The 25766-nt window shown below is 45.7% G+C and overlaps 1 protein-coding gene across 1 annotated transcript in view; it reads left to right on the top strand.

Moving 5' to 3' along the window:
- Positions 1-7609: 7609 nt before the first annotated feature.
- HS6ST1 (heparan sulfate 6-O-sulfotransferase 1) overlaps positions 7610-25766 on the top strand; it is a 279409-nt gene continuing 261252 nt past the window's right edge. Inside the window, exon 1 of the mRNA XM_065410925.1 lies at positions 7610-8127. Within this exon, the coding sequence (XP_065266997.1) occupies positions 7610-8127 (518 nt within the window). The remainder of the gene's footprint in view (positions 8128-25766) is intronic.

Here is a 25766-nt window from a genome sequence, read left to right as displayed (position 1 = left end):
TTCCGCTGCCTCTGTGGGGGGCAGCATTTCGGGGCGGGACCTTCCGCCGCCTAGGGCGGCAGAAAAGCTGGCAGTGCTCCTGCCACTGACCTTGTACTTGTGTCAGATTTGATGGCATAATATAGCTCATCATAAGAAGTAACACCTAAAATCTCAAACTGAAAAACACTGGAAGAAAACATTTTTCTCTTGCAGTTCACTTTGTACATTTGAAAGCACTTTGATTTTACAGTGAAACTACATGTCCAGTCAGCCACTTTCCCCCAGTCTGCGTGTCTCTTTTGCAGCAATAGGGAGGAAACTTTTTTTTTTTTTTAATGGGAAAAATTTTGCAAAACCCAGAAAAAATGGGCAAAAAATGTGTTTTGTAAAATTGACTAGATGTCAGTATTGCCAACCTGAAGCATTCAAAAATCATGAAATTTGCAGAAAAACACCAAACGTAGCAAGATTCAGGATACAATATACAATTTTGAGTTTTTCCTGTATTTGTCAGTTATTTTTCTTTTCTTTTTATCACTTTTATGATTAAACAAGGAATAAATACATCTTGCCCTCTGTGAAATGGAATACCTCTTGGATGTTGTGAGGCTTAATTTTGGTGAGGGATGTGCCCATGGGACAGAGCTGGAAATAACACTCAATAAAATGCTTAGTCCTTACTCATTCAAAGCACTGCGCAAGCGCCCCATGCATATGTTCCAAGGTCACCTAATTTCCAGTCATGTGCTTTATCAGCTTAGACCACGCGTTCTCGTGCCGTATGCCTTGAGACCATGAAGTTTTGGTACCTGTTACAATTTGATTTATACTATGTCATATACATGCTGCTGGCTTAAATGTGTTTGTGGCAAACGATAACATGTAATTATAGTAAACAAAACAGATTAATTACATCAATGATCACAAATATGGGTTTATATGAGGAAAGCTACAAAAAAGGATAGACTTTTCAACTGTGATTCAGAAACTCAAGTCTCATTGAAAAATCAATGGAATTTTTGTTCCTAAGTCAACTGGGTTCTTTTGAAAATCCCAACTACAATCTCTGTGCTTGCATGGATTGGGCCAAATTCTTCTCTGTTACACTGGCATAAATCAGGAGTGACAAATAATTAGATATTCCAGATTCACACCATGTAACTGATAACAGTTTGGCCCAGTGCTTAGCCTGTTCATGCTGTCCTAGTTATGAGGACACCGTCAATGTAGTTCTTCTTTTCAAACAAAAATTATACCCTCGTCCCATGTGCAAGATTTAACCTCCCAGAATCCAAGGATGTGGTGGGTTTTGTGTGTTTTTTCCCCTCCAGCCAATATACAATCCTGGCCAAATGTGCTGCAGATTTAACCCAGTATATGATCCTTGCTTGGGGAAACTCCCATTGATGTTGGGGCTTTTGGCCCAGGCCCGCCAAGATATTTAAGTGCCTAACTCACATTGATTTCAATGCAGTGTAGTTGAGTGTCAGTCCCAGGATATTAGAGAGACAAGGTGGGTAAGGTAATATCTTTTATTGGACCAACTTCTGTTGGTGAGAGAGACAAGCTTTCGAGCTCTTCTTCAGGTACTCTTCTCACCAACAGAAGTTGGTCCAATAAAAGATAATACCTCACCCACCTTGCCCATTGATTTCAATGGAAGTTAGGCACCTAAATACCTTTGAGGATTTCAGCCTCTGTGCTTCACTGGGTCCCATCTTTGGCATGAGACTTAAAACTAAGATCTTGAATACATGTGATGATTAACTTTCTACATGATTCATAACACATCTGTGACAGAGATGGAGCTGATATGTAATATTATGAATACTGAGATGTGACCATTTTACGATACCATGTGACCTGATTAGCAAGGGGAAGTTATGGTATATTGGGGTGATTAGAATTTCCTGAGCTATCTGAATAGGGGGCTGTGGGAAGAGGTAACAGAGAAGCAACACAACAGATGTAGATAAGGACTCCCCAATGCACACTTGGAAGATAAACAGTCAAGTTGTTAGTTTCAATGTCTCCTTATTTTACCAAAGCTAGGAAGCTAGAGATCAAAGAACATTAAAGAGTTAAAAAAGCCTTTCTTAAGGGGAGAAGGGGAGTCACTGGTCAGAAGCTGTCTAGGGAGACAGGCTCTCTGAGAGGAGAGACAGAGAGAGAAATGCACTCTGTGGAGGGAGTGTAAAGAAGCGGGCCTCCCAGATCCAGGGCATGGTAAACCTTAGGGAAAAGCTAGCTATGCATACAATCTGGTGTATTGTTTTTTAAGACATGTTTTCTCTGAAATGCTGTTGTTCTAAATAAATACTTTGCTTTAAGGAAGTATTTGGCCACTGATTACCACAGTCATTGTAACAGAGAGAATAGCAGGGTCTGGACTTAAGTCAGAGCTGCTGAAGTAATCACACAGGGGATTGCAGACCAGGCCTGGTCTGAGAATGAGAGAATCATATGATTCAACCTGGAAAAACAGGTGATTATTCAAGGATGGAGTGCTAAAGGGGGTGTACTTGGAAAGACCAGGAGGGGTCAGATGTGCAGTTCACTAGGTCACTGTGACAATCTGTATCGCCCCTAGATTTCTTTTCTCAACACTTCTGACTGTTGTTATCAATGGTGCACCTCCAAAGGAAGTAACAGTGAATATAGTATTGACTAACCAATGGTGCTGACAAGCCAATGGTGTTCTAACTCTGCTCAGAGCAGGTCTAGATCAGTGGCTCTCAATCTTTCCAGGCTACTTTCAGGAGTCTGATTTGTCTTGCATATCCTAAGTTTCACCTCACTTAAAACTACTTGCTTACAAAATCAGACATAAGAATACAAAAGTGTCACAGCACACTATTACTGAAAAATTGCTGACTTTCTCAATATTACCATATAATTACAAAACAAATCAATTAGAATATAAATATTGTACTTACGTTTCTGTCTATAGTATATAGAGCAGTATAAACAAGTCATTGTCCGTAAAAAAATTTAGTTTGTACTGACTTTGCTAGTGCTTTTTATGTAGCCTGTTGTAAAACGAGGCAAATATCTAGATGAGTTGATGTACCCCGTGGAAGACCTCTGTATACCCCTGGTTGAGAACCACTGGTCTAGAAGACTACAGTGGTTAAAATGCTCTGGCCTGTCTACACTAGCACTCCCACTGTTGTTTAGTGTATACAAAGCCACAGTACTTCCTCCCTTGGATCCTAGTTCAGCAAGGTAGTTAAGCATGTGCTTAATTATCATTGACTTTAGCAGGAATTTAAACTTTAACATAAATAGAGATGGATTTAAGCATGTGTTGAAGTGTTCTGAGGAAGTGGGGCCATACCTGTACTCAGCTTTGAAATATCAGCATTTCAGGGCAAGATTCCAAGGCACGGGAAAAAAAATAAGGGTGTTGATCCAGAGCTTTGGTCATACAGGGTAGTGACATACACGCAGAATATCTTACATCTTCCACTCCAGAGGTGACTGCGTATTCATAAATGATCTGGAAAAACAAGTGAACAGTGAGGTGGCAAAGTTTGCAGGCGACACAAAATTATTCAAGATAGTTAAGTCCAAAGCTGACTGTGAAAAGTTACTGAGAGATCTCACTAAACTGAGTGATTGGGCAACAAAATGACAGATGAAATTCAATGTTGATAAATGCAAAATAATGTACACTGGAAAACATAATTCCAACTATACATACAAAATGATGGGGTCTAAATTAGTTGTTACCTCTCAAAAAAGAGATCTTGGAGTCATCGTGGATAGTTCTCTGAAAACATCCACTCAATGTGCAGTGGCACTGCGGCAGTCAAAAAAGCTAACAAAATGTTAGGAACGATTAGGAAAGGAATAGATAATAAGACAGAAAATAGCATAATGCCACTATATAAATTCATAGTACACCCACACCTTGAATACTGCATGCAGTTCTGGTTGCCCCATCTCAAAAAAGATGTATTAGAATTGGAAAAAATACAGAGAAGGGCAACAAAAATGATTAGGGGAATGGAACAGCTTCCATATGAGGAGAGATTAAAAAGACTTTGAATGTTCAGTTTAGAAAAGAGACAACTAAGGGGATTATGACAGAGGTCTATAAAATCATGAATGGGGTGGAGAAAGTGAATAGGGATGTGTTATTTATCGCTATACATAACACAAGAACCAGAGGTCACCCAATGAATAATAGGCAGCAGGTTTAGAACAAACATAAGGAAGTACTTCTTCACACAACATACAGTCAAACTCTGGAACTTGTGCATGAGGATGTTGTGAAGGCCAAAAGTATGACTGGGTTCAAACAAGAATCAGATAAGTTCATGGAAGACAGATCCATCAATGGCTATTAGCCAAGATGGTCAGGGACACAACTGCATGCTCTGGGTGTCCTTAAACCTCTGACTGCCAGAAGCTGGGACTGGAGGACAGGGGTAAATCACTTGTTAATTGCCTTGTTCTATTCATTCCCTCTGAAGCATCTGGCACCATCCACTGTCAGAAGGCAGGACACTGGGCTAGATAGACCATTGGTCTGACCCAGCATGGTTAGTTTTATGTTCTTATGCATTTGAGAAGTGTACAATAATTCCTTATACTTCCAATATGTTAACCATTCTGCAATCCTTCTGGATGAAAGGTGCTATAGTACAGAAAACATTAGATTTTCAACTGTATTTCTGAATTTTCTTCTGTGGTTGGGTTTATGTTCTGTAAATTATATTTTAGTGTATTCTATCACAAAATAACATATGGTATGCTCACCACAAATAAAAACTAGTAATGGAATCTAACGGAACATCTCCACCTTTACAACTTTTCATGAATCTATCATAGCTAAACAAAAATTCTAAAATATTCTCTATCTTGGAGTTACCATCAAGTCATTAACAATAAATAACCCATGTAACTGGAATTAACACAATCGGCTATTTCTACTGGTTATAGTCTTTTACAACCAGAGACAAACATCAATACCAAGAACTGCTTTGTAGTTTTTATGATACAGCATATAGTCCAACCACTTATATAAACCATCACATAAATGCCCATACTTCCAAATCAAAATATAAATTTCAGACCTTAAACTGATTTTATACCTCATTTGCAGATGCTGCTAAGCACTGCATATAACAATGACATCATTGTTTCTGGAGTTTCTAACATACATGAAAAGGGAAAAATCAGAAGCAGATTTTTAAAAGGAATATATCAAACAAAATAAATGCATAAACACAATATATGAAGCATTGGGGTGCTATAAAGATTTTATTGTTACTTGTTTGGGAAGAGCTACATAACTCACTGTGGCTCTGCAACTAGTGAGTAATGCAGTCATCTCAAAATCCAGCAGATTTATTGGTAATACTGTTCAGGCTAAGTTTTTGTATCTCATTTTCTCCTAACCCCTTATAAATAGGACTCAGCTCTTTGCAAGAGGTAACCTACATTTTATTTCTTTACACTTTATATAAATGTGGTGACTATTTTTGGTGGAGGAAAAGAACTAGTGACTCTTTGAAATTTAGTCACAACATAGTTAAATTAAATGATCAGTGGAAATGCATGAAAACGGTAGAGCATAGAAATAATTACAGAAAATAAAATATTTAGGAGAGGTAGATCTGGTAGACTTGAGGCATTTGCTCATATCCTGGACTCTGCTTAGAGAATAACCTATTCCTAGGTTGGGTACTTACATGATTCCCATCACATTAGTATCTAAGTGTCTTACAATCGTTGATGTATTTATCCACACAACACCCCCTGAGTTGAGGAAGTACTTTCATCCCCATTTTACAGATGGGAAACTGAGGCACTGATACTAACTGCATGAGGTCATCCAGGAAGTCTGTGGCACAGGAGGGAATTAAACCTGGGTCTCCCAAGCAAACACCCTAACCACTGGACCATCCTTCCTCTGGGATGGGAAGGAACTCCAAAGGTTTTCAAGTAGTTTATTTTATTTACTTAGACCCTGCTTTAGTAAGGTGTTTAAGCATTTGCCTAGCTATAAACACAATCCTACTTTAGTCACTGAAGATTATTTGCTTATTGAGGAGCTTCCTGCATCTTCCTCTCGAGCATCTAGTGCTGCCCACTGTCATATACAGAATTTTGCACTAGGTGGGCCACGTGTTTGATCCAGCATAGCAATTCCTATGTTCCCTGAGCATCTTTTAACCATGCTGGGAACTATTATGTTGTAACTGGACTCCCTGGCAGGGTTAATTTTGAGCAGAAGTCTTTGCTGATAACTTTGCAAAAGCATTCTCCTTAGAAATGCTTTTCTGTCGATATCACATCCACTGACCTTGTTTTTAGGCCAACCACCTGTTCCCTTATTTTTAAAATTACACAGCTCACACATGAAAACATCTTTTTTTCCCCTATAAAGTTTATCACACATGCTTGCTCTTTCCTTCCCACCCACAGCCATCATAAGCCTCATTGTGTCATCAGAATAAAGTCTGCGGCACCCAGTTGTGTGTAGAGTGACCAGATGTCCCGATTTTATAGGGATAGTCCAGATATTTGGGGCTTTTTCTTATATAGACACTGATTACCCCCTACCCCCTGTCCCGATTTTTCACATTTGCCATCTTGTGTGACATCAGAACAAGAGGCATACAGTGTCCCCTGGGGAACGAGCAGATATATTTGGAAAGCACTACTCTGTTTTCATGCAAATGCCCTACGGTGCTAATAATTTTGCAGGGGTGCTGGGAACCACTGAACCAAAGTTTAATCCCTGTATATGATGGAATCCACTTTAAGCCAGGGCACCCCCGTTCCAGCAGCACCTGTGTAATTTTGTTTCAAAAAGGGAGGAGAAATAAACTCAGCTGTGCCGAAGCTCTCTCATTGCAGGTGATTTTCAAGGCTGCATGCAAAGACTCTCCCTGAAGGGATGGTTGCATTGCAGAGTGTTTCCACGAGACCTTTACGGCGTCCCCCAATTTTTCCCTCCTGGCTTTGAAATCTTCCTTATTTAAATGGCCACAGCTTAGCAGCTCTGCACCTTGGCAACCTGGGGGGGGGGGGCGGGGGCAAAGGGGTCCGTCCTGCTGCTCTCTGAGGACAACTGTAAAAGTCTGGGAGCCTGGAGAGCTCCCCAAGCGGAGCCAGCGGCTGTGAGTAGGAAGTGGGAAAGGGGAGGGGGAAAAAAAGGCTGCGGGCGGGTGCTTGCAACCTCAGAGCTGAAAGGGCTGCGGGGCTTTGCCGTCTCTCTCTCTCTCTGTCTCTCTCTGCCTCGCGCTGCTGCTGTCGGCGCGAGGCTGCCGCCGAGAGCGGAGCAGAGCGAGCGGCGCCGGCGCTGTGCATGCTGGGCTCCGATCATGGTGGGCTCGCGCTAGAGGCAGGAAGGGCTCGAGCCAGTCCCCCCCGCCCCCGGCAGCCGCGCGCCTCCCGGTCGGCGAGTCCCGGGGAGAGAAGACACCGACCGGGAAGGGGGCTGGTACCCGCCGGGCGCTCGCTCTGTCCCGCACCGCAGCGCCCCGGGACCGCTCGCCGGAGGAGGAGGAGGAAGGGGGGATTGCCCCGGGTGCCAGCCGCTGTGGGGGGACGGGACCGGACCGTGCCCCCCGCCGCTGCCCCCCGCGTGCCCAGCCCCGGGAGATGGTGACACATGAGGCGCGCTGGCAGGAGCATGGTTGAAAGGACCAGCAAGTTCTTGCTGATCGTGGCCGGCTCGGTGTGCTTCATGCTCATCCTGTACCAGTACGTGGGGCCGGGGCTGAGCCTGGGGGCGCCCAGCGGCCGCGCCCCGGCTGAGGAGCTGGACCTCTTCCCCACGCCGGACCCGCACTATGTCAAGAAGTACTACTTCCCCGTGCGGGCGCTGGAGCGGGCGCTCGCCTTCGACATGAAGGGCGAGGACGTGATCGTCTTCCTGCACATCCAGAAGACGGGCGGCACCACCTTCGGCCGCCACCTGGTGCAGAACGTGCGGCTCGAGGTGCCCTGCGACTGCCGGCCCGGGCAGAAGAAGTGCACCTGCTACCGGCCCAACCGCCGGGAGACCTGGCTCTTCTCGCGCTTCTCCACCGGCTGGAGCTGCGGGCTGCACGCCGACTGGACCGAGCTCACCAGCTGCGTGCCCGGCGTGCTGGACAAGAGGGAGAGCGCCGCGCTCAAAGCCCCCAGGTGAGCGGCATCCCTAACCCACCCCGCGGGCATGCCTGGCATCCCCAGCAAGGGAAACAACCCCCCCGCACCCTCATGGTGTGCACTGCACTCCCCTGCACCCCCAGCCCGGGAACTCCCCTCTTCACCCTCACAGCGTGCAGTGTATTTCCTTCTGCATCCCCAGCCCGTAGCATGCTCTGCACCCCCAGCATGGGAATGCCCCCTGCACCCTCATGGCGTGCACTGCATCCCTCTGGGCATCCCCCTCTGCATCCCCAGCCCATGGGTATGCACTGCACTCCCCTGCACCCCCAGCCTGGGAACCCCCTCTGCACACCCATGGCTTGCACTGTACTCCTCTCTGCATCCGCAGCCCAGCCCACAGCATTCTTTGCACTTCTCTACACCCTCAGCACCCCCTCTTCACTTCCACAGCATGCACTGCACCCCCTCGCCACCTCTCTCTTCATTCCCACTGCACTTCTCTGCACCCTGAGCCTGGGCACCTCATCTGTGCCTCCACGGTGTGCATTGCACCCCCAGTCCAGGTACTCCCTTTGCATGCACTGGACTCCTCTCTACCCCCAACCTGGGCACCCCTCACTACACCCCCATCTGCACGCTCACTCAGGGCACTGGACTCTGCACCACCAGCCCAGGCACCTCCTCTGCACCTCCACAGTGTGTGTTGCACCCCTAGCTCAGGCACTCCCTTTTCATGTGCTGCACCCCTCTCTCTACTCTCAGCCCAGGCACCCTCTTCTGTACCCCCACAGCATACACTGCACTTCTCTAGGCACCCCCAGCCCATGGCATGCACTGCAGTTCTCTCAGCACCTCCAGCCTACCACACTGCATACACTGCAATCTTGTCTGCACCCCCAGCTCACCCTACTGCATGCATGCCCCTGCCCTCTGCACCCCAGCCTGGCCACCCACTTCTGCACCCCACAGCATACACTGGGTTGAGGGGGCAGAGGAGAGTGCAAACATCCCCTCTGCCACCCCCATGGCGTGCACTGCATCTTCTCTCTGTACCCCCAGCTCAGATGACCTGCCCTCTGTACCCCCACAGCATTCATCCATCTGCACCCCCAGCCCTCGCCACAACATACACTGCACCTGCCCTCTGCATCCCTAGCCCAGGCACCCCCTCTGTCCACACCATTACAGGCACTGCACCTCTTTTCTGCACTCTAGCTCACCCCATTGCATTCATTGAACCTCCCCTCTGCACCCCCACATCCCATCTTGTGCACCCTCCACTCCTCAGCCCAGCCTTATTCTTGCCTGTGTAGCCTATATGCCTACCCTACTCTGTGCATCCCTAATCCTCCTGTATCCCAGCTAAACCTGTACACCCTCAATCGCAGGCAAGAGAGACCCAAGACAACCAATCCCCTGCACACTTAAACCCCCCCCCCCCGCACGTACGTGCACAATTGCCCCATATTCCACTTTGCATACCCCTATACAGCCCTACACCCACTCTATATCCCCCCTTCAGTTCCTATCCTTTTCCGTGCACAGTGAGTGGTGCTTCGAAAGCCTTAGCTGAAAACTGTACGTTTCTCCTGCAAACCTCAACCTACATCCCCTTTATCTCTCTGTCTTCCACTTGGGCAAGAGAGAGAGCATCACCCCAAAATCCCAGGCAAGACAACTCACTCAAAATTTCATCCTTACACACGCCCAGTCCGACCCCCAGTCCCTCTCACACAGACACCAAATCCCACTGCATTCCTGTCTTGCATCCTATCCTTCATTCCACTGCCCCAATCTTAACTTGCTCTCAAACTAATAATTTACAATAATCTATGTAAATTTAAATTGGCTTGTTTAAAAGCATCTCCAGTTGTTCTTATTCCTGCTTCCCTAATTTAACATATTTTTATGTCTTTGAGTCCAAGAGGTCTGGTAGGGATCAGCTAAAAAACTATGATTGGAAATACCATGCACAATCTCTTTAGTGAATGTAAATCACTGTTGTTGTTATTACTATCCCTTGTATCATTTTTTTCGGTAAGTTTCATTCTCAGAGCTATGCAACATTTTATGCAATCATTTGTTAATGCCATGTGCTGTATATATCTCGTTAATAGCATACGTAATAATCCCTTTAGTGAACGGCAGCTTTAGAGCAAGTCTATGTTTTAGCATCGCTGTTCTTCTTTCTTCCGTATTTTAAACCATTTTAGTTGGTCTTGTCCTAGGAACAGTATGCAGTTATTAGTGTATTAGTTATTAGTATTCTTTATTGCCTCTGTTATGATTACTGCTCTTTTCAACGGAACTCAGTGGGTTTCAGTGTTAGTCATCCTAATACTATACTTGAGTCACTGTCATGCTGGCTGACCCGGGAGCAGCAAACCAGGCTTTCCTTGTGATCTTTTATTTTTAAGGCACTTGTAAACATTTTATAAACAAAATACCCTTCACCTGTCCTGTTGCTGATGTGGTTTAGTGAAGTGCTGCAATGAAAACTGCTCAAAGTTCAAATCCGGTAAAAACCCAGTCTGTGAACCTTGGCACCCAGCTAGCAAACTCTTAACCTGCCATAAAGGCAGATTTATGGATAGATCCAGACCCCCACGTGCTCAGGATCCTCAGTTGTACTTAAACCTACTCTACCTTCAGTATTTAACCCTACCCTCCTTGTTTTTTTCATACAGTTACTACAGAATAGCATAATGCTGTTGTAATGAAGCTCCAGATTGTGAACCTATAGCAAGAGTCCTGTTACATAGTTGCTCAGTTACCTTTAACCTTAAAGGCTTAATAATTAGTTCTTTCCACTTTGGGGAATGGATTCTGTGTGTATTTGTAGGCATTTCAGAACCAGCTACTAAGTATTGCACCTTTTCAATAATTTTTAAATGAGGTTGTTTTCTCTCTAGTATTTGTTTTTTGGGATTTAAGGCATTTGACACTTTTTAAACTATCTATCTGTGCTCAAAATATATTGAAAAAATAATCTAGTCCCCCAGTGCATCCAGGAGCAGATTTATCGTGAAACAAACCATGTGGTGGCACGGGACCCCCATTGACGGACAAATCCCCAAAATGCAGGACAAATCTCATCTGACAACCTGCCCCTGATTCCCAGCCGGCAGCACAGAAGGGCTCAGGCAGGAAGGCTGCCTGCCTGCCGTGGCCGGTGGCCCCACGCTGCTCTTGGAAGTGGCTGGCTGCTGGCATGTCTCTGCGTGCCTCGGGGGGGGGGGGGGGGAGAGGCGGCTCTGTGTGCTACCCCCTCCCTGGGCAGTTCATGGAGACCCGATGCCTCTCTCCCCCCAAGGGGTGCGCAGAGACGTGCCAGCAGCAGGGTTAAGGCGGCTCCCTGCCCGCTCTGCCTCCCTCCGCGCCGCCTGGGGGTGTGTGTTTCTCCGCACGCTGCCCCTGCCATGAGTGCCGACTCCACAGCTCCCATTGGCTGGAAACTGTGGCCAATGGGAGCTGTGGGGGCGGCGCCTGCAGTCAGCGGTGTGCGGAGACCTCTTGCGCCCCCCCCGCCTAGGAGCTGCTGCCGGGGGTGTATGTGTGTGCTGATCGCTTTGGGAGCCGTGCCGCCCGAGGTAAGTGCTGCCCCCCCCCACACACAACCCCCAGCCCAGAGCCCACACCCAGCACCGAAACTCCGTCCCAGAGCCTGACCCCCGCACTCCCTCCCACATCCCTGCCCCAGCTCAGCACCCACACCCAGCGCCCAACTCCCTGCCTCAGCCCAGAGCCCACGTCCAGCACCCAAACTCTCCCAGAGCCTGACCCCCGCATCCCCTCCTGTACCCCAACCCCCTGCCCCAATCAAGGTACCTCACTTTATTTTCATTTACTTCCCATTACTTATAGGAGGAGGATGAAGGAAAAAAAGAATGAAAAATGTGGGGGAGATAAGAGAGAATGTTCTTTTTCTTGGCTGGGTCCCGGGGGGGTCGGGGCGGGAGGGGTGGCCTGAAAATGAAGCTGCGCACAGGGCCCACTAACTCTAAATCCGCCACTGTGTGTATCCTAATATTAGTTTTGCTAATATTAGTGCTGTGGTCTCTTTGTTTCTGTTACCCCACAGATTAGGTTGGATTAGGACTTGATTTTCAGAAATGTGGGGGCTCTGATGTGGAGGTTTAGGTAATCTGATTATAGTAATCTCGGTTTGTTTACACACACTGTGCTTGGCCTTTCATTAATTTTGAACTGGGGATGATTTTGTACAATAAACAGCTGCCAGTTGACTTTGTAATATTGTCCTAGCACAGTGCTCTCTCTATTGTAACAAAGTACAGTTCATTGTGTTCGTAAGGCATCTTCACAAAAAGATAACATTGCTCTGGCTTGTAATGAAATCAGGATTCATAAATGAGAGATGTTTGTTTAAAATCAGTGATGTAGTGAATTTCATTTGTTCAGATGAAAAAGGATACCTTCTTGCATTATTTCCAGTACACTAGCAATCATATCACTTCATTTCCCCGCTCTGAATAATGTATCTTGGTCATCAAAACAGTGCTTGTTTTTTATGCGACCTGTGCATTTGAGAGAGGCTAGTGTTGAAATAGGATTTGACTACGAAATTCTCATTTGAACAAGCTCCAGACAGAACCATCTGGGTCTCCTTGAACCCAGTAAGACTTCAGAATTCTGAAGTTACTTTTACAGCTCTTCTGCAGTGGAGACATGAAATCCACCTTTCAGAACATTCAGTTCCTTCCTTTATATTCAGTACGTACAGTGACGGGGCTGGATTAATGCAGGTGTTTTAGGGGCTGCAGCCCAGGGCCTCAGTCTAAGGGCAGCCCCGTGGGTGGGATGCGGCCTGCGGCAATTCTCCCTGCCGCAGGCCGGACAAGTGTTCCTGAGCCTCCGCACCGCTGCCCCCGCCCCCCTGCGTCTGGAGCCGCTAGTGCCAGCTTGCCAATGTGACCCTGCGGCCCCTACGCAAGGGGCATTCAGGGAATATCTGTGCACTGCTCCCACCCCCAGCGCCAGCTCCGCAGCTCCCATTGGCTGGGTACATGCCGGCCACCTCAGGGAGCAGAGCAGCTTGGAGCCAGGGCTGGCATGGATCCTGCCTTAGCCCTGCTGCGCCGCTGACCAGGAGCCGCCTGAGGTAAGTGCCTCCCGGCTGGAGCCTGCACCTCACACCCCCTCCTGCACCCCAACCCCCTGTCCCATCTCTGTGTCTACCCGAAAGCCCACCCCCCTAGCTGGAGCTGCACCCCCTCCTGCATCACAGTCCCAGCCCTGAGCCCACTCCAAACCCCCAAGGGCCCCACAAAATCTAAGAGCCCTGGGCCCACAGGAGAGTTAATCTGGCCCTGTACAGTGAAGTTTGACAATGTTGCTCTTTCCAGCTATTGCATCAGCATTAGAAGAGTGGGAAAGCGATGTTTGTTGCCCAAAACACAACTTCTTTCATCTGATTAAAAATCTAACATTGTGCCTTCCAGTAGGTCTTGGAAAGCGAAGGTCATTCAGAAATGCCCACATGTACAAATCATGAGTTAAAAGCTTTTAACCTTGAAAAGAATGCAGCTTTATCACTGCATAGTGCCCTATTGCTCTACATTCCGTAACCTAGGCATGGTACATAAATTTACAAGGCACTTGGCTCTTTTTATTGTTCTGCTGCTCTGAGTTGGCCTTAATGATGGGGAGTGCTAGAATGTCCAAAGACTGCAAATTCCTGGGGTTTTGTTTTTGTTTTGTTTGGGTTTTTTGCATTGATACGGTAAACAAGAGAGACATTTTTAGCTCTAGTGGGTCAGTGTGCTTAAAGTTTATGCTGTTTTGTTGTCTTTGAGTGATGTTTACCATGCTTTGTATATAGAAGACACTTGTAAATTATTTTTGGGCAAGCATTTCTTGAAGTAAATGTTATGTTTTGTTCACATGCAATAAAAGGAATAGATTGTCGTCTTCTGTGCTTGTAACATTTGGAACTAAAGCGAGCTCCATTGTGAACCAAAAGCGTACATTATCTACAATCTCTGCAGGATGATTCTGTTAGGTGATAGACTGCAAGTCTTTTGAGAACAGAACCCTGTTCTCTGTTTTTCACAGTTAGTACTTAATACATATTGATCAAGATTTTCAAAACTGGCTAGTGATTTTGGGTGCCCTATTTAAGACCCCTTAAAGGGGCCTGATTTTCAGAAGGCAGGAGCTCAGTGCTTTCTATAAATTTGAGTTTCTTTCATTTGTCTCAAGTTAAGCATCTAAAATTGAGATGCCCAAAATCTTGAGTTGCTTTTCAAAATCTTCACACCATTATATTTTGCATCAACTCAGTTCTTTAGCTTAATTGTCACTATTAATAGATTGTGCAAAGTAAGCCAGTCTTACTTTGGCTTTCTCCACTCAGGGCTTGATCTAAATCAGTGGTTTTCAACCAGTGGTCCGCGGACCACTGGGAGGCTACAGACTATGTCTAAGATTTCCAAAGGGGTCTGCACCTCCATTTGAAATTATTTTAGGGCCTGCAAATGGGAAAAAAAGGTTGAAAACCACTGATCTAAAGCCCTTGAAGTGAATGGAAAGGTTCTTGGACCAGCCCTTAATGCAGTGGCGCCCAAACTTTTCCTGTCACACCCCCCCTTACCAGTAATGGAATCTGTCTGTGGCTCTCCCTTCCCCCTCTCCCTCATTACTGCACAGTTGGATCAGCAGAGGAGCTGGGGGCAGAACTGGGGATGGGGCAGAGGCGGAGCTGGCCTGGGGACGGAGAGGGAATGAGGGCAGAGCAGGGGGCGGAGCTGCGTTGGGGCAGAGTGGAGCTGGGTGGCGTTCCGTCCCCACCCCCATTGGAGGCTGGCCTGCCCCCTCCCGCCCCCACTGCGTGCCCTGCCAGATGTTCCTCCGTGCCTCCCTTGAGAGGCGTGTCCCACAGTTTGGGGACCACTGCCCTAATGACACTGTGGTGTTTCACTCTGCCTGCTGCGCCTATCACCCTCTGGGCCAAGGACTGTGAAGAGCTAGAAGCTCTCAAGACCTTCTTATAGGGCACTTCACTTATGAGCCCGATGCCTCCCCCTTTTAATTGTGTTCTGTGGGAACAATAAGGACATAAATAAATTTAAGCTAAGGGAGATCCATTCCCTTATTCTCCCCACTTCTCCTCACTGAAAACAATCTTTATAGCTAGCCCTACTGGTTCATTCTTCTTTGTATCAAAACAAGAGCATGTAAACTGGTTATTTTCCTGAAGATTGATTGTTCACATGGAGATAGTTCATAAGGCATGTAGCAGTTTTAAATATCCATTCGGCTCAAGCTGCTAGTTGCTTTAGGATAGGCTGCATATTTGGCAGAACACTGGAACTGTGTTGCTCTCCACCCCCATTTAATTTCTGTTTCAAACTCTGTGTAGCTTGCTTCTTTTATTTTCTTTTTTAATGAGCCTCCTCAAGAGGCTAACTTAATCTTGGCTTTGTGTATGTGTTTATATGCGAGTCTGTCACAGAAGTTCACCTGCTGAGCTTTTAATCTACATTTAACATGATGCTCAAGAAACTGACAGGAACATTTTTTTTCTGATCACAAATACAAAAACAAAACAAAAAAAACCCTCCCAACCCTCATCTGGACTTGAATTCTTTATAAACAATAAAATACCATATATGAACATTAAAAGGCAAAATCTCAGATGTCTGTTTTAGGTTTTCAGTAACACCCATAGTTAAGCAAATCCGTTTGCCTGGATTCTGGAGTCTCTCTGGCGTGCTATTTACAGTGTTTGTTTTGTGCAGGTTTTTATTTTATTAAAAGGAAACAATTAGCAGAGCCCAGCAATATGGAGGGTTTTTGCCAGTTTGATTTTTCTAAAGCGTGAACTTTCACAGTTTCATATGGGAAGTGTGTGTGCAGAGAGCTAAGGGCATTGTTCACAAGTCAGCTACACCAGTGTGGCTCTGGAGTAATTCTGCTGAAGGCAGTTGAATGGTAACAGGGTAAAACTATGGAAAGTGAGAGGAGAGTTAAGGCCTTTGGGATGTGGAAAACTGAATTCCTTTTGCCCCCCAGGTATGTTACAGCCAGTTGGCCATATATGGAACCCCCTACACATTGCATCCAGTTGCCCTGATTTCTACAGCCAAGAGTAAGGTGACCATATATCCTGTTTTGCCAGGGACAGTCCCTTATTTAAGCCCTGTCCCAGCCATCCTGACTTTTTGGCAAAGCTAGGCATTTGTCCCGTTTGCTCTTGCCAATTTGATCAGTTGGCAAGAGCAAATGGGACAAATGCCCACTTTTGTCAAAAAATGGGGTATGGAGGAATATGCAGGGGGGGTGAATGGAGATGCCAGCCCTGTGCAGGGGGGAGGAGGAGATCGGATTGGTGGGGGAGGCAGCGTTCCAGCATGCGGGAGATGGCACAGGGTTCCAGCAACCGGGCAACAGCCTCGCGGATGGTGGTGGTGGGGCTCGGGTGAGTGACTGGGGATGTCCCATTTTCCCTTTGGGAAATATGGTCGCCCTAGCCAAGATAGAAGGATCTTAAATATAGTCAGTTCTCCACAGCTGAGACCGTTTTTTTTTTAGTTTGGTGGATTGTAAATCATTGAATTAGGTTAGTCATTGAGGTCAGGCTTTTTGGCTAATTTAAAAAAAAAACAAACAGCTGTCTTAGAATTAAGGTGTTCACCTGAGTCACCTAGGGCCCTTCTAATGTTATATATCAGGCTTAATTACTATTGAAATGTCTGTCCTTTGCTGGCAAAGTGGGAAAGATGACTCCTTAGGTTTGTCCCTGCTTTAGCGTCTACTTGTGTTTAACCTGATTTTGAAACACTTTAGTCCTTTAATTAAAACTTGTGTAAGAGCTATGATTTCTCCCCCCACCCCCATTACATTATTAGTTTATTTCGATTCTGCCCCTCACCTTTTCAGAGCCAGCAAGCGGTACAACCTGTAGGCATGTGATATTAGAAACAAGACACCGGGCAATCTCAAATCTTTTAACATGAAAAAGGAGTGACAAATCCTGCAATATATACTACCACCCAAAATGATGCATGCATACCTATTGCAAGCTAGTGCGGATCTGATCAATACTAGCTTCAGATCTTCCTATGCACGCTTGGGGGGGATCTATGACTAAGAAGCTTTGTGAGCCACCAGCCCTTCAGAGGGATGCTGCAGTGGCTTCAGGTTAACCTTTAATAAACAAAGTGCATGCGCCCAAAGTGACTAAGGCCTGGTAAGGCAGCTACACACTTACCTGGCATGACCAAGCAGGGCATGTTTGCTGTGTATCCTGAGGAGTCTCTCCCTGAAGGGGAAGAATGAAGGATTTTTGTTGTATGCTAGCATGGGAGCTGGAAGCATTCGTAATTACCTTCGTTCTTCTCTTTAGGAAAGCATTGCTGGAGAAGTCTCCCCTTGTAACCTAGAGGTTCCTGTGACTCCCTCTTTGGGCAATCCAATCACCCCCATCCCAAACTCAGGAGAGACTGGACACCTTTTCCTGTGAAACTTCCACTGATTTGCAGGATTGGGCTCTTGCAGGCTCTGTACAAGTGCACTGGGGACAGTTTAAAGCCTTTGCTGGCACACATACAACGTAATGCAGGATTTCTGCGATTCGCTCTGGAAGGATGTTTGTAGCCGAACAAAGCTGAGTGGAGACCCAGTCCTCTAAAAACATAGTTTTGTGTTCTCTGTGAGTTTGACTTATCGCTTTGATCACTTCGCTTTCTGTGATAGGGCAAATGGTCAGCAGAATGGGACTATCTGAACCTTGTTTGTGGCTGCCGCACATGGTCATGGGTGATTGCTTGTTAATCTGTTTCTAATACATTTGTTCACAACGGTGACTAGGTTTGTGATATTAGAGAGACAAGGTGGGGGAGGTAATGTCTTTTATTGGACCAACTTCTGTTGGTGAGAGAGACAACCTTTTGAGCTTACACAGAGGTTTGTGATAGATGTTAGTCAATAGTTGTGTGGTTGTGGTATGACAGCTGTTTTGGCCTGGAAGCAGTTTGACTGTACACCTGTGGTTTGATGAATAAACAGGAAATAGCTGGTTCAAGTTTAGGTAGGCATATCTGTTTGGTTTAGTGCAGTGGTTTTCAAACTTTTTTTCTGGCAACCCAGTTGAAGAAAATTGTTGATGCCTGCAACCCAGTGGGGCTGGGGATAAGGGGTTTGGAGTGTGGGAGGGGCTTAGGGCTGGGGCAAAGGGTTGGGGTGTGGGGGTGAGGCCGGTGATGAGGGGTTTTGGGTGCAGGAGGGGCTCTGGCTTGGGGGAGGGGGGCTCAGTGCTGGGGCAGGGGGTTGGTTGCGGGAGGGGGTCAGCACTCTGGGCTGGGCGTGCGGGATGAGGGGTTGGGGGTTCAGGAAGGGGTTCCAGGCCAATGGGAGTGCGGAGCCAGTGCTCGGGGTGGGGACAGCGCGCAGAGCCCCGTGCGCCCCCCCCCCCCCCCCCGCCTAGGAGCAGGAGCTGCTGCTGGCCGCTTCTGGGGCACAACGCAGTGTCGAACTAGCCTGCCTTAGCTGGGCAGCACTGCCGAAGGGACTTTTTTACAGCCGTATTGGCAGTGCTGACCAGAGCCGCCAAGACCCAGTGCCTTACGTTCTGCGACCCGGTACTGTTGCGACCCGCAGTTTGAAAACCACTGTTTTACTGTGTCCTATCCATTGTGTTTGGTGTGTTTGCCTGCTATACATCTTACTATTGGATTACCTTTAATGGGGACTGTGGTGCTTGTGGAATGGCATCATAAGGCCATTGGCTTCAAACGCTTGCAGAATCAGGGCTGTTTGTCTCTTCTTCCATTTCCCATGGGAGGTCACTTGTTTCAAAGTACTAGTAATATTACCATACTCATGGCAAAAATTGTAGTTGAATGTTCTAGGAGTAAATAGAACTCCATAGGGTGTGTGTGGTTACTTCAAAAAGCCAAATGGCATATTTCTCTTGCCCCAAACTTTGTGTTTCCATAAAATTGAGCCCTGGTTGCACTTAAATTCGTTAGAAATATTAGGATTCAGGGAGGGGGATTTTCCTTAGTTAATTTAGAATTGTTGTTCATGGAGCAAGGCTACTTGTCATGTTTTCCACTGTTAATAGTCGCAGTGGATATAGCTGTTGAGTCAGGATTCTTTAGTGGAATTTTGTTTGGGGTTGGGATGGAAGGAAATGATACTGATGTTTTTGATTCAATAGAAAAGTGTGTGTGTGGGGGGGGGGGGTATAGAAATGAAGGAATCCATTGCAGATTGTGTTGGCTCTAAGATGGTGGCTGTCTGTAAGGGCTTTTTTGTTTTGTTTTCCATCATTCCTAATGAACTTAGAACTATTGATTGATCAGTGGAATTTCTGATTAGTGCAGTTCTAAGGTGACACAGACCCTGTAATTGCATTTTATTGCTTTTTGTGCATTTCTCCCTTCCCGCTATCCCCTCAGTACAGAAATTGGATTCTATACAGAGTGCTCTCTATCCCTGTGCATAATCCTTAGGGAATTATTGCCATCAAGAGACCAGGGCCTTAATCAGTCTATTCTGCAGCACTTCAGGTTTCGGGTGTGAATTGATGCTGCACTTGGTCTGTTTATGATATCGCCAAAGGAGGGAGCACTCAGCAGCTCCTAGTCCTTGTCATTTGTCTCCTAACAATCTAGGGTACGTCTACACTTACCGGAGGGTCCGGCGGCAGGCAATCGATGTTCTGGGATCGATTTATCGTGTCTGGTTTAGATGCGATAAATCGATCCCGGATCGATCCCGGAAGTGCTCGCCGTCGACGCCGGTACTCCAGCTCGGCGAGAGGAGTACGCGGCATCGACGGGGGAGCCTGCCTGCCGCGTCTGGACCCGCGGTAAGTTCGGACTAAGGTACTTCGAATTCAGCTACGTTATTAACGTAGCTGAATTTGCGTACCTTAGTCCGAAGTGGGGGGTTAGTGGGGACCAGGCCCTAGTCTCTGCTGAAAATAAACAGCCTATGTTAAGAAATGGTGGTGCACACTAAACATGAATTTTAAAAAATCCACCCTTAATGGGGTTTGGTTGTGATTATTTGCATTATATGCTGCACATAAGGGGTAGGGCATGAGGTTGTGCTCTGTATGCTGTCCTGCTGCTGGGAACTTCTGATTAGAGGTGTGAGACAGGCAGACTTTCTAGCCCTTACCCTAAAAAGAAGTTAGAGGGCTTCTGTCTTACATCTCTAGCCCTAAGGTGAAGTCATTGATCATAGCAATTGTATAGTGCTTTCACTATACACAAGGCACCCACAAAGGTTGGTCAGCATTATCCTGTGGAGGGTCAGACAGCTGCTGGTATTAACCTGAAATAAGTCTTGAGTGGGAACTGTCTGACACCTCTACCCTAAATCTCAAGATTATATTTTTCATATATATTCCCTACCTGTGCAGCCATTCTGTTGCCTCCAGAATCGGCTGATGTGTCTTTATACAGATGATTTCTTAAATGCATCTGAACATATTTTTCCTGCTGCTTTGTCCTCTACCCTTGGTTAATGATAAGCCTTTCATAATACTTGTCTGCCTTTTTATAGAGGAAATATTTGGCAATTTACTGCCATTTTAAACAAGAAATTGGTGATTTGCAATTAATTTTTTTTTTTTTTGTGGTCTGATGCTACATTTTGTTGCATAACTCTTCTCCGGCTTATTAACTGGAAAGTCTTTGATTACACTTCATCGCAGAGTACAGCATTAGCATTTCTTTTGCTGCACAGTGATTTATTAAAAAACCCTGTCGTATTTTGGGTTAGATTTTACTAGAACTTTTTGGGCCTTCTTTGTGTTTTTGTTTTTATAGTCTTTTCAGGAAAATTAGTAATGCTAATTTTGAAGTATTAACTAAAACTTCTAAACTCTTCTGCCAAATAAAATAGACAGTATGGTCTACATTTTCAAAAGTGACTAGTGATCTTTGGATGCCTAACTTGAGACCCCTTTCGAGGGTCTGATTTTCAGAAAGTGCTGAACACCCACCCTCCTTTTTGGAAATCAACTTTGTCTCAAGTTAGGCACTTAATATCATTGGTTACTCTTGTTAATTTAAGGCCTATAGCTCTAACATCATTAGGAGTAAACAGGTGTAAGACAGGTGACTCCAGTAAAATCCTCAAAAATATTTGTTGCAAGTTTCCTTGTAAAACCTGCAAGATTCTTTTTTTAAGTCTGTGTTCCATTGTGTCTGTTCTCTGTGCAGTCTCGCTCACTCTCTCAAAAGAGAGTCATTTTTGTGTTTTCCCCTCATGCCTCTTGGGAGGTGGGGGGAGGGATAGCTCAGTGGTTTGAGCATTAGCCTGCTAAACCCAGGGTTGTGAGTTCAATCCTTGAGGGGGCCATTTAGGGATCTGGGGCAAAAAATTGGTCCTGCTAGTGACAGCAGGGGACTGGACTCAATGACCTTTCAAGGTCCCTTCCAGTTCTATGAGATAGGATATCTCCATATATTATATTATATTAAATACTATAAAAGTTGAATTGACTTTTTTTTATGTTTAAACTAGAAGCTCTTGCTGTGTGACCCTCTCACTTTCAGTAAAGATTTCAGTTAGGGTAACAACAACCCTGTACTGCAAGTATTCGGGGGGAAAAAATCAATGCTCCCTAGGGCAGACCAACAGCAGTAGCTTGCTGACTCATCAATTCCCTGAGATCCTTTGCTTTACATGTGGAGATGCTGGAAGAATTAGAAGCACAAGAATCATAAACTGTAATCATAATCGGTAAACCATCCCTCCTGTTAACATGCTTTAAATTGGAAAAGACAGGATTACTCTTGTGCTACTTTTTTTTTCATCTCCCTTAACTAGGTCTCTCCAAAGCAAAGAGACAGATGTAACTCATGTTGCTGCACAAGAGGTAAAAATGAATAGATTTATCCTGTCTACTTTGGCTTAATCAAGTATAGTACAGTCTACTTAAATGAAAATCTGTGTAAAGGAAAATACTCCACACTCCAGGCCCCATACCAAAGCTCATACGCAAATGCAGAGAAGCCCTTTCAGAGTAGATGGCCTTCATGTAGGTCTTTGAAACCTCTCCTTTCCCACTCCATCCAAACAGTGATGACTCCACTACACTGAGCGCACATCACTGTGCACATGGTTGACTGTAGGATATTTAGGGTGGTGTCAGCGAGTTCTTTGCAGTATCCCCAAAATGAGCTGCCTCAGGCTTGTCTACATTGAAGGTTTGCCCCAATTTTACTGGAGTTTGTACCGATTTCAGCCAGTTACGACCAGCTACTAGTATAGGTTTAAAAATACACTTTTTTTCCTAGTGTAGATATGGCCTAAGGCAGTGTCTGCACTAAGCTTTTTTGCCGCAAAATCCTCACTCTTGCTACCACCAGTTCAACCCCACCTGTGGTAGCAATGGTGGAGCACTAGTACAAGTGGTATTTGCAACAGAGGTGGGGTGAGGAACTGCTGGAGTTTAAACAGCCGTGTTGTCTGACCGGCTCAGAGTCGGTGTATCTGGGGTGATTACAATGCCAGCAGCACCTTGGCTATAACAGGGCTCTTGCTGAACCAGTGTTGCTGAACAAGTGGTAGGGATGGTAATACCCTCTCTGATCCAGATTCAACCCTGGCACTCCATGGAGACCGTTCTCACCAAAGCATCTAAAGATTCGTTCCTAGCCATTCCTCTGAACCAGTCCTACATCCTCCTCGTCCTCAAGCTGTCAGCTGCATTTGATACTGGGTACCATGCTTTCCTCCTTCTTACCTTGTCCATCCTTGGCTTTTGTGACTCTGGTTCTCTTCTTACCTCTCCAACTGCTCCTCCAGCATGTTCACCCCCCCACACACACTCCATCTTTCTGGTGGGGCAGGGTTCCCCTCAGGGTTCTGTCTGTGGTTCCCTTTTCTTCTCCCTCTGCACTTTGTCTCTGGGTAATCATCTCTGTAAACACAAATTCAACAACCATTGCTGTGCTGGCAAATCACAGATCTACCTCTCTTCTCCAGATCTGTCTCCATCTGTCCAAACTATAATCTCGGCCTGTAACTCTGACATCTCCTCATGGTTGTCCAGCCATCAGCTTTAGCTCAACATGGCCAAAACAGAGCTCCTAATGTTTCCCCCTCAAACCTCTCCCCCACCTCCTTCTCCATCACTGTGGACAACACCAGCATCCTGCCTGTCACTCGGGTCCATAACCTGGACATTACCTTCAATGCTGACTTCTTTCTAGGGCCTCACACCCAGGCTGTGTCTAAATCTTGCCAGTTCTTTCTGCATAACATCTCTATGAGCTGCCTGAGGCCTTGTCTTTCCTTTCCATCCACAGAGCTAAAACTCTTGTCCAGGTTTTCGTCATCTTGTGTCTCAGATACTGCAACATCTGCTTCTCTGGCCTTGACAAATGCAATCTTGCTTTCCTCATGTCTATGCAGAATACTGCTGCAAAGAGTTTTTCTTAGCTTATTGTTTTGACCACATCACCCGCTCTTTGCATCCTTCCACTGGTTCCCCATTCTCCGTTGCATTAAACAATAAGCAACTAGTCTTCAATTTCACGGTTCTTCATGACCAAACCTAACCCCGCCTATCTCTCATAAATTATTGAGGTATCGACTTCCACCTCTGGTCCACCAACAAGGCCAACTTCCATCACCCACTGATTTGAAAATTTAACAAGCACCAACATACTTTGTCCCAGGCTTCTACTTATGTATAGGAGACGCTTCCCTTAAACATCTGCAAAGCTACCTCGTTGTCCTTCATCTCCCTCCTTAAAACTTGTCTTTGCTGTGATGCCTAAAAAACAATCTGACGGTTAGGCCGCTGGTGCGCTGAGATCTCTGCCTAGCATGCTGACCAGTAGTGTCTCATTGTTTCCTTATCCTCTCCCATCTGTATCCATCTGGTTCTCTTCTCCTATACTTAGCTTGTAAGCGCCTTAGGGCAGGGATCCTCTTTTTATCCTGCTCCATGACTAGGGCTCTTATGTAATAAAAATGATTAATAGTAATGGTGGAAATGTTTGGCAAAGAAGCTTAATATAGGTAAAATAAGTAACTTGACTCAGCCTTCAGAAAGAGTCAGTGTCAGAGCTGGGATTAGAATACAGGAATCCTACTCTCTGCCCAGTGCTTAGTCCACTAGAGTAGGCTGCCTCTCATGTTTGCTGAGCTGCCTGCCCCCTCATTGCAATGGATCTGGGCCAGATTCAAACTAGTCACCTAGAGGTGACAATTTCTACAACTCATTAGAGGTACTAAGCACCTGAACCGTTCAGCCCCCCTCTAGGGGCTTGTACAGCAAATGCGTATTTGAGAGAGTTCTTGGGGGAAATATTGTGCCACAAGATTCGGCAATGAGCCGTGTGAGACGGTGAATCCTTTATTCCCTCTCAAGAAAGTCAGGTGCCTTGTTAATTTGGGTTAAGCCAGGAATCGAACACCAAGAAGCAATTTATGAGAGGAGAGCCAGGTGATTACTTCTCTCCCCGCCTCTCTTGTCTGTTCAGCTTTCATGTGAATTGTTTTTAAAAGCTGCCAGACAAGCAGCCTGGGGGCCTGACGTGCTATAGGTAACTAAACAAGGGGTGTGGGGGGAAGACAGCAGTGCCAACTTTCCCCACCCTCACTCACTGTTGGGCTGGTCTTGGAAGGGGTCGCCTTATCCCAGTATTATCAACCCAAAGGGATCAAAAATCATGAGTCCGAACCTATTACATTTAAAAAAATAAATAGATCTGGGGTTGGTTTTAGTTGTCATCTGTGTTTTAAGCTTTTGGGGTGCATGTTTTCAATATTTGCTTCACTGCCATGAGGGCTAGAATCTTTTTTTTTTTTTTCCCCCTTTTAAATGAAAGCTGATGTTTTTTTTTTCTCATGTAATCCCCCAACCCAGGAGCTAGGGCTTTAAGAAGACCACCAAACATTGTAAGACTCGTGATTTTAAAAAAAATAAAATCCTGTGTTGTAATCCACTTTGTGCTAGCTGTGGTGATGGAGTTTTATGTGTGGTGGGTGGCTCTTGACTTGAGACCGTCAAACTAATAACCGTTGGGTTTTTAAAAACAAAATCTGCAATGGATTTCTAATAGTGGGCTAAACCTGGCTTGTGATCCTGTGTCATAACATGTGGTGTGGCCTTCATCAGAAAGGGAAAGACAGGAGGAATTTTAATATGAAGCCGGGGCAGAGCTTAACTGCTGTTTGTTATAAGCAGAGCTTTTGAAAATGGGGCCAGGAAAGGAGCGATTTGATCTGTCCATCGTTTGGAGGACAATGCATACGTGAGCACATACATGCATCTTGGATTGGGTTATAAACACTATAGTTAGCATTTTGCCAAGTTGCTTGCGTAAGTGTAAGTTTCTGTGGTCTTATTAGGGAGAAAAGAGTATTTTGAATGTGTTAGCTAATACGTGTTATAATCCTGTTCATAATGCAAGTTATGGCTTTAACACATTAACCAGTTGAGATAAACGTTAGCTCCCTTGACCCGCTAACCAGTGTTAAAACCATACACTAGGCTTTTGACACCTGCTCACGTGTATTTTAACACGTTAGTCAACACCTTTCTTCCTAATGTAGACCTGGCCTGAGTTTCTTGTCCTGAACATAGCAAGACTTGAGCTTTTCACAGTTTCCTTTCCTTGGGAGTTCTGTAGCTCAGGACTTGCCTTTGAGGCCTTGCCTATTTACTATTTAAAGGTTGG

The sequence above is a fragment of the Emys orbicularis genome, chromosome 9, assembly GCF_028017835.1.
Source record: "Emys orbicularis isolate rEmyOrb1 chromosome 9, rEmyOrb1.hap1, whole genome shotgun sequence".
NCBI classification, from domain to species: domain Eukaryota; kingdom Metazoa; phylum Chordata; order Testudines; family Emydidae; genus Emys; species Emys orbicularis.
The sequence above is the reverse complement of the archived record's forward strand: the minus strand, read 5'-3'. Positions and strand labels throughout refer to the sequence as shown.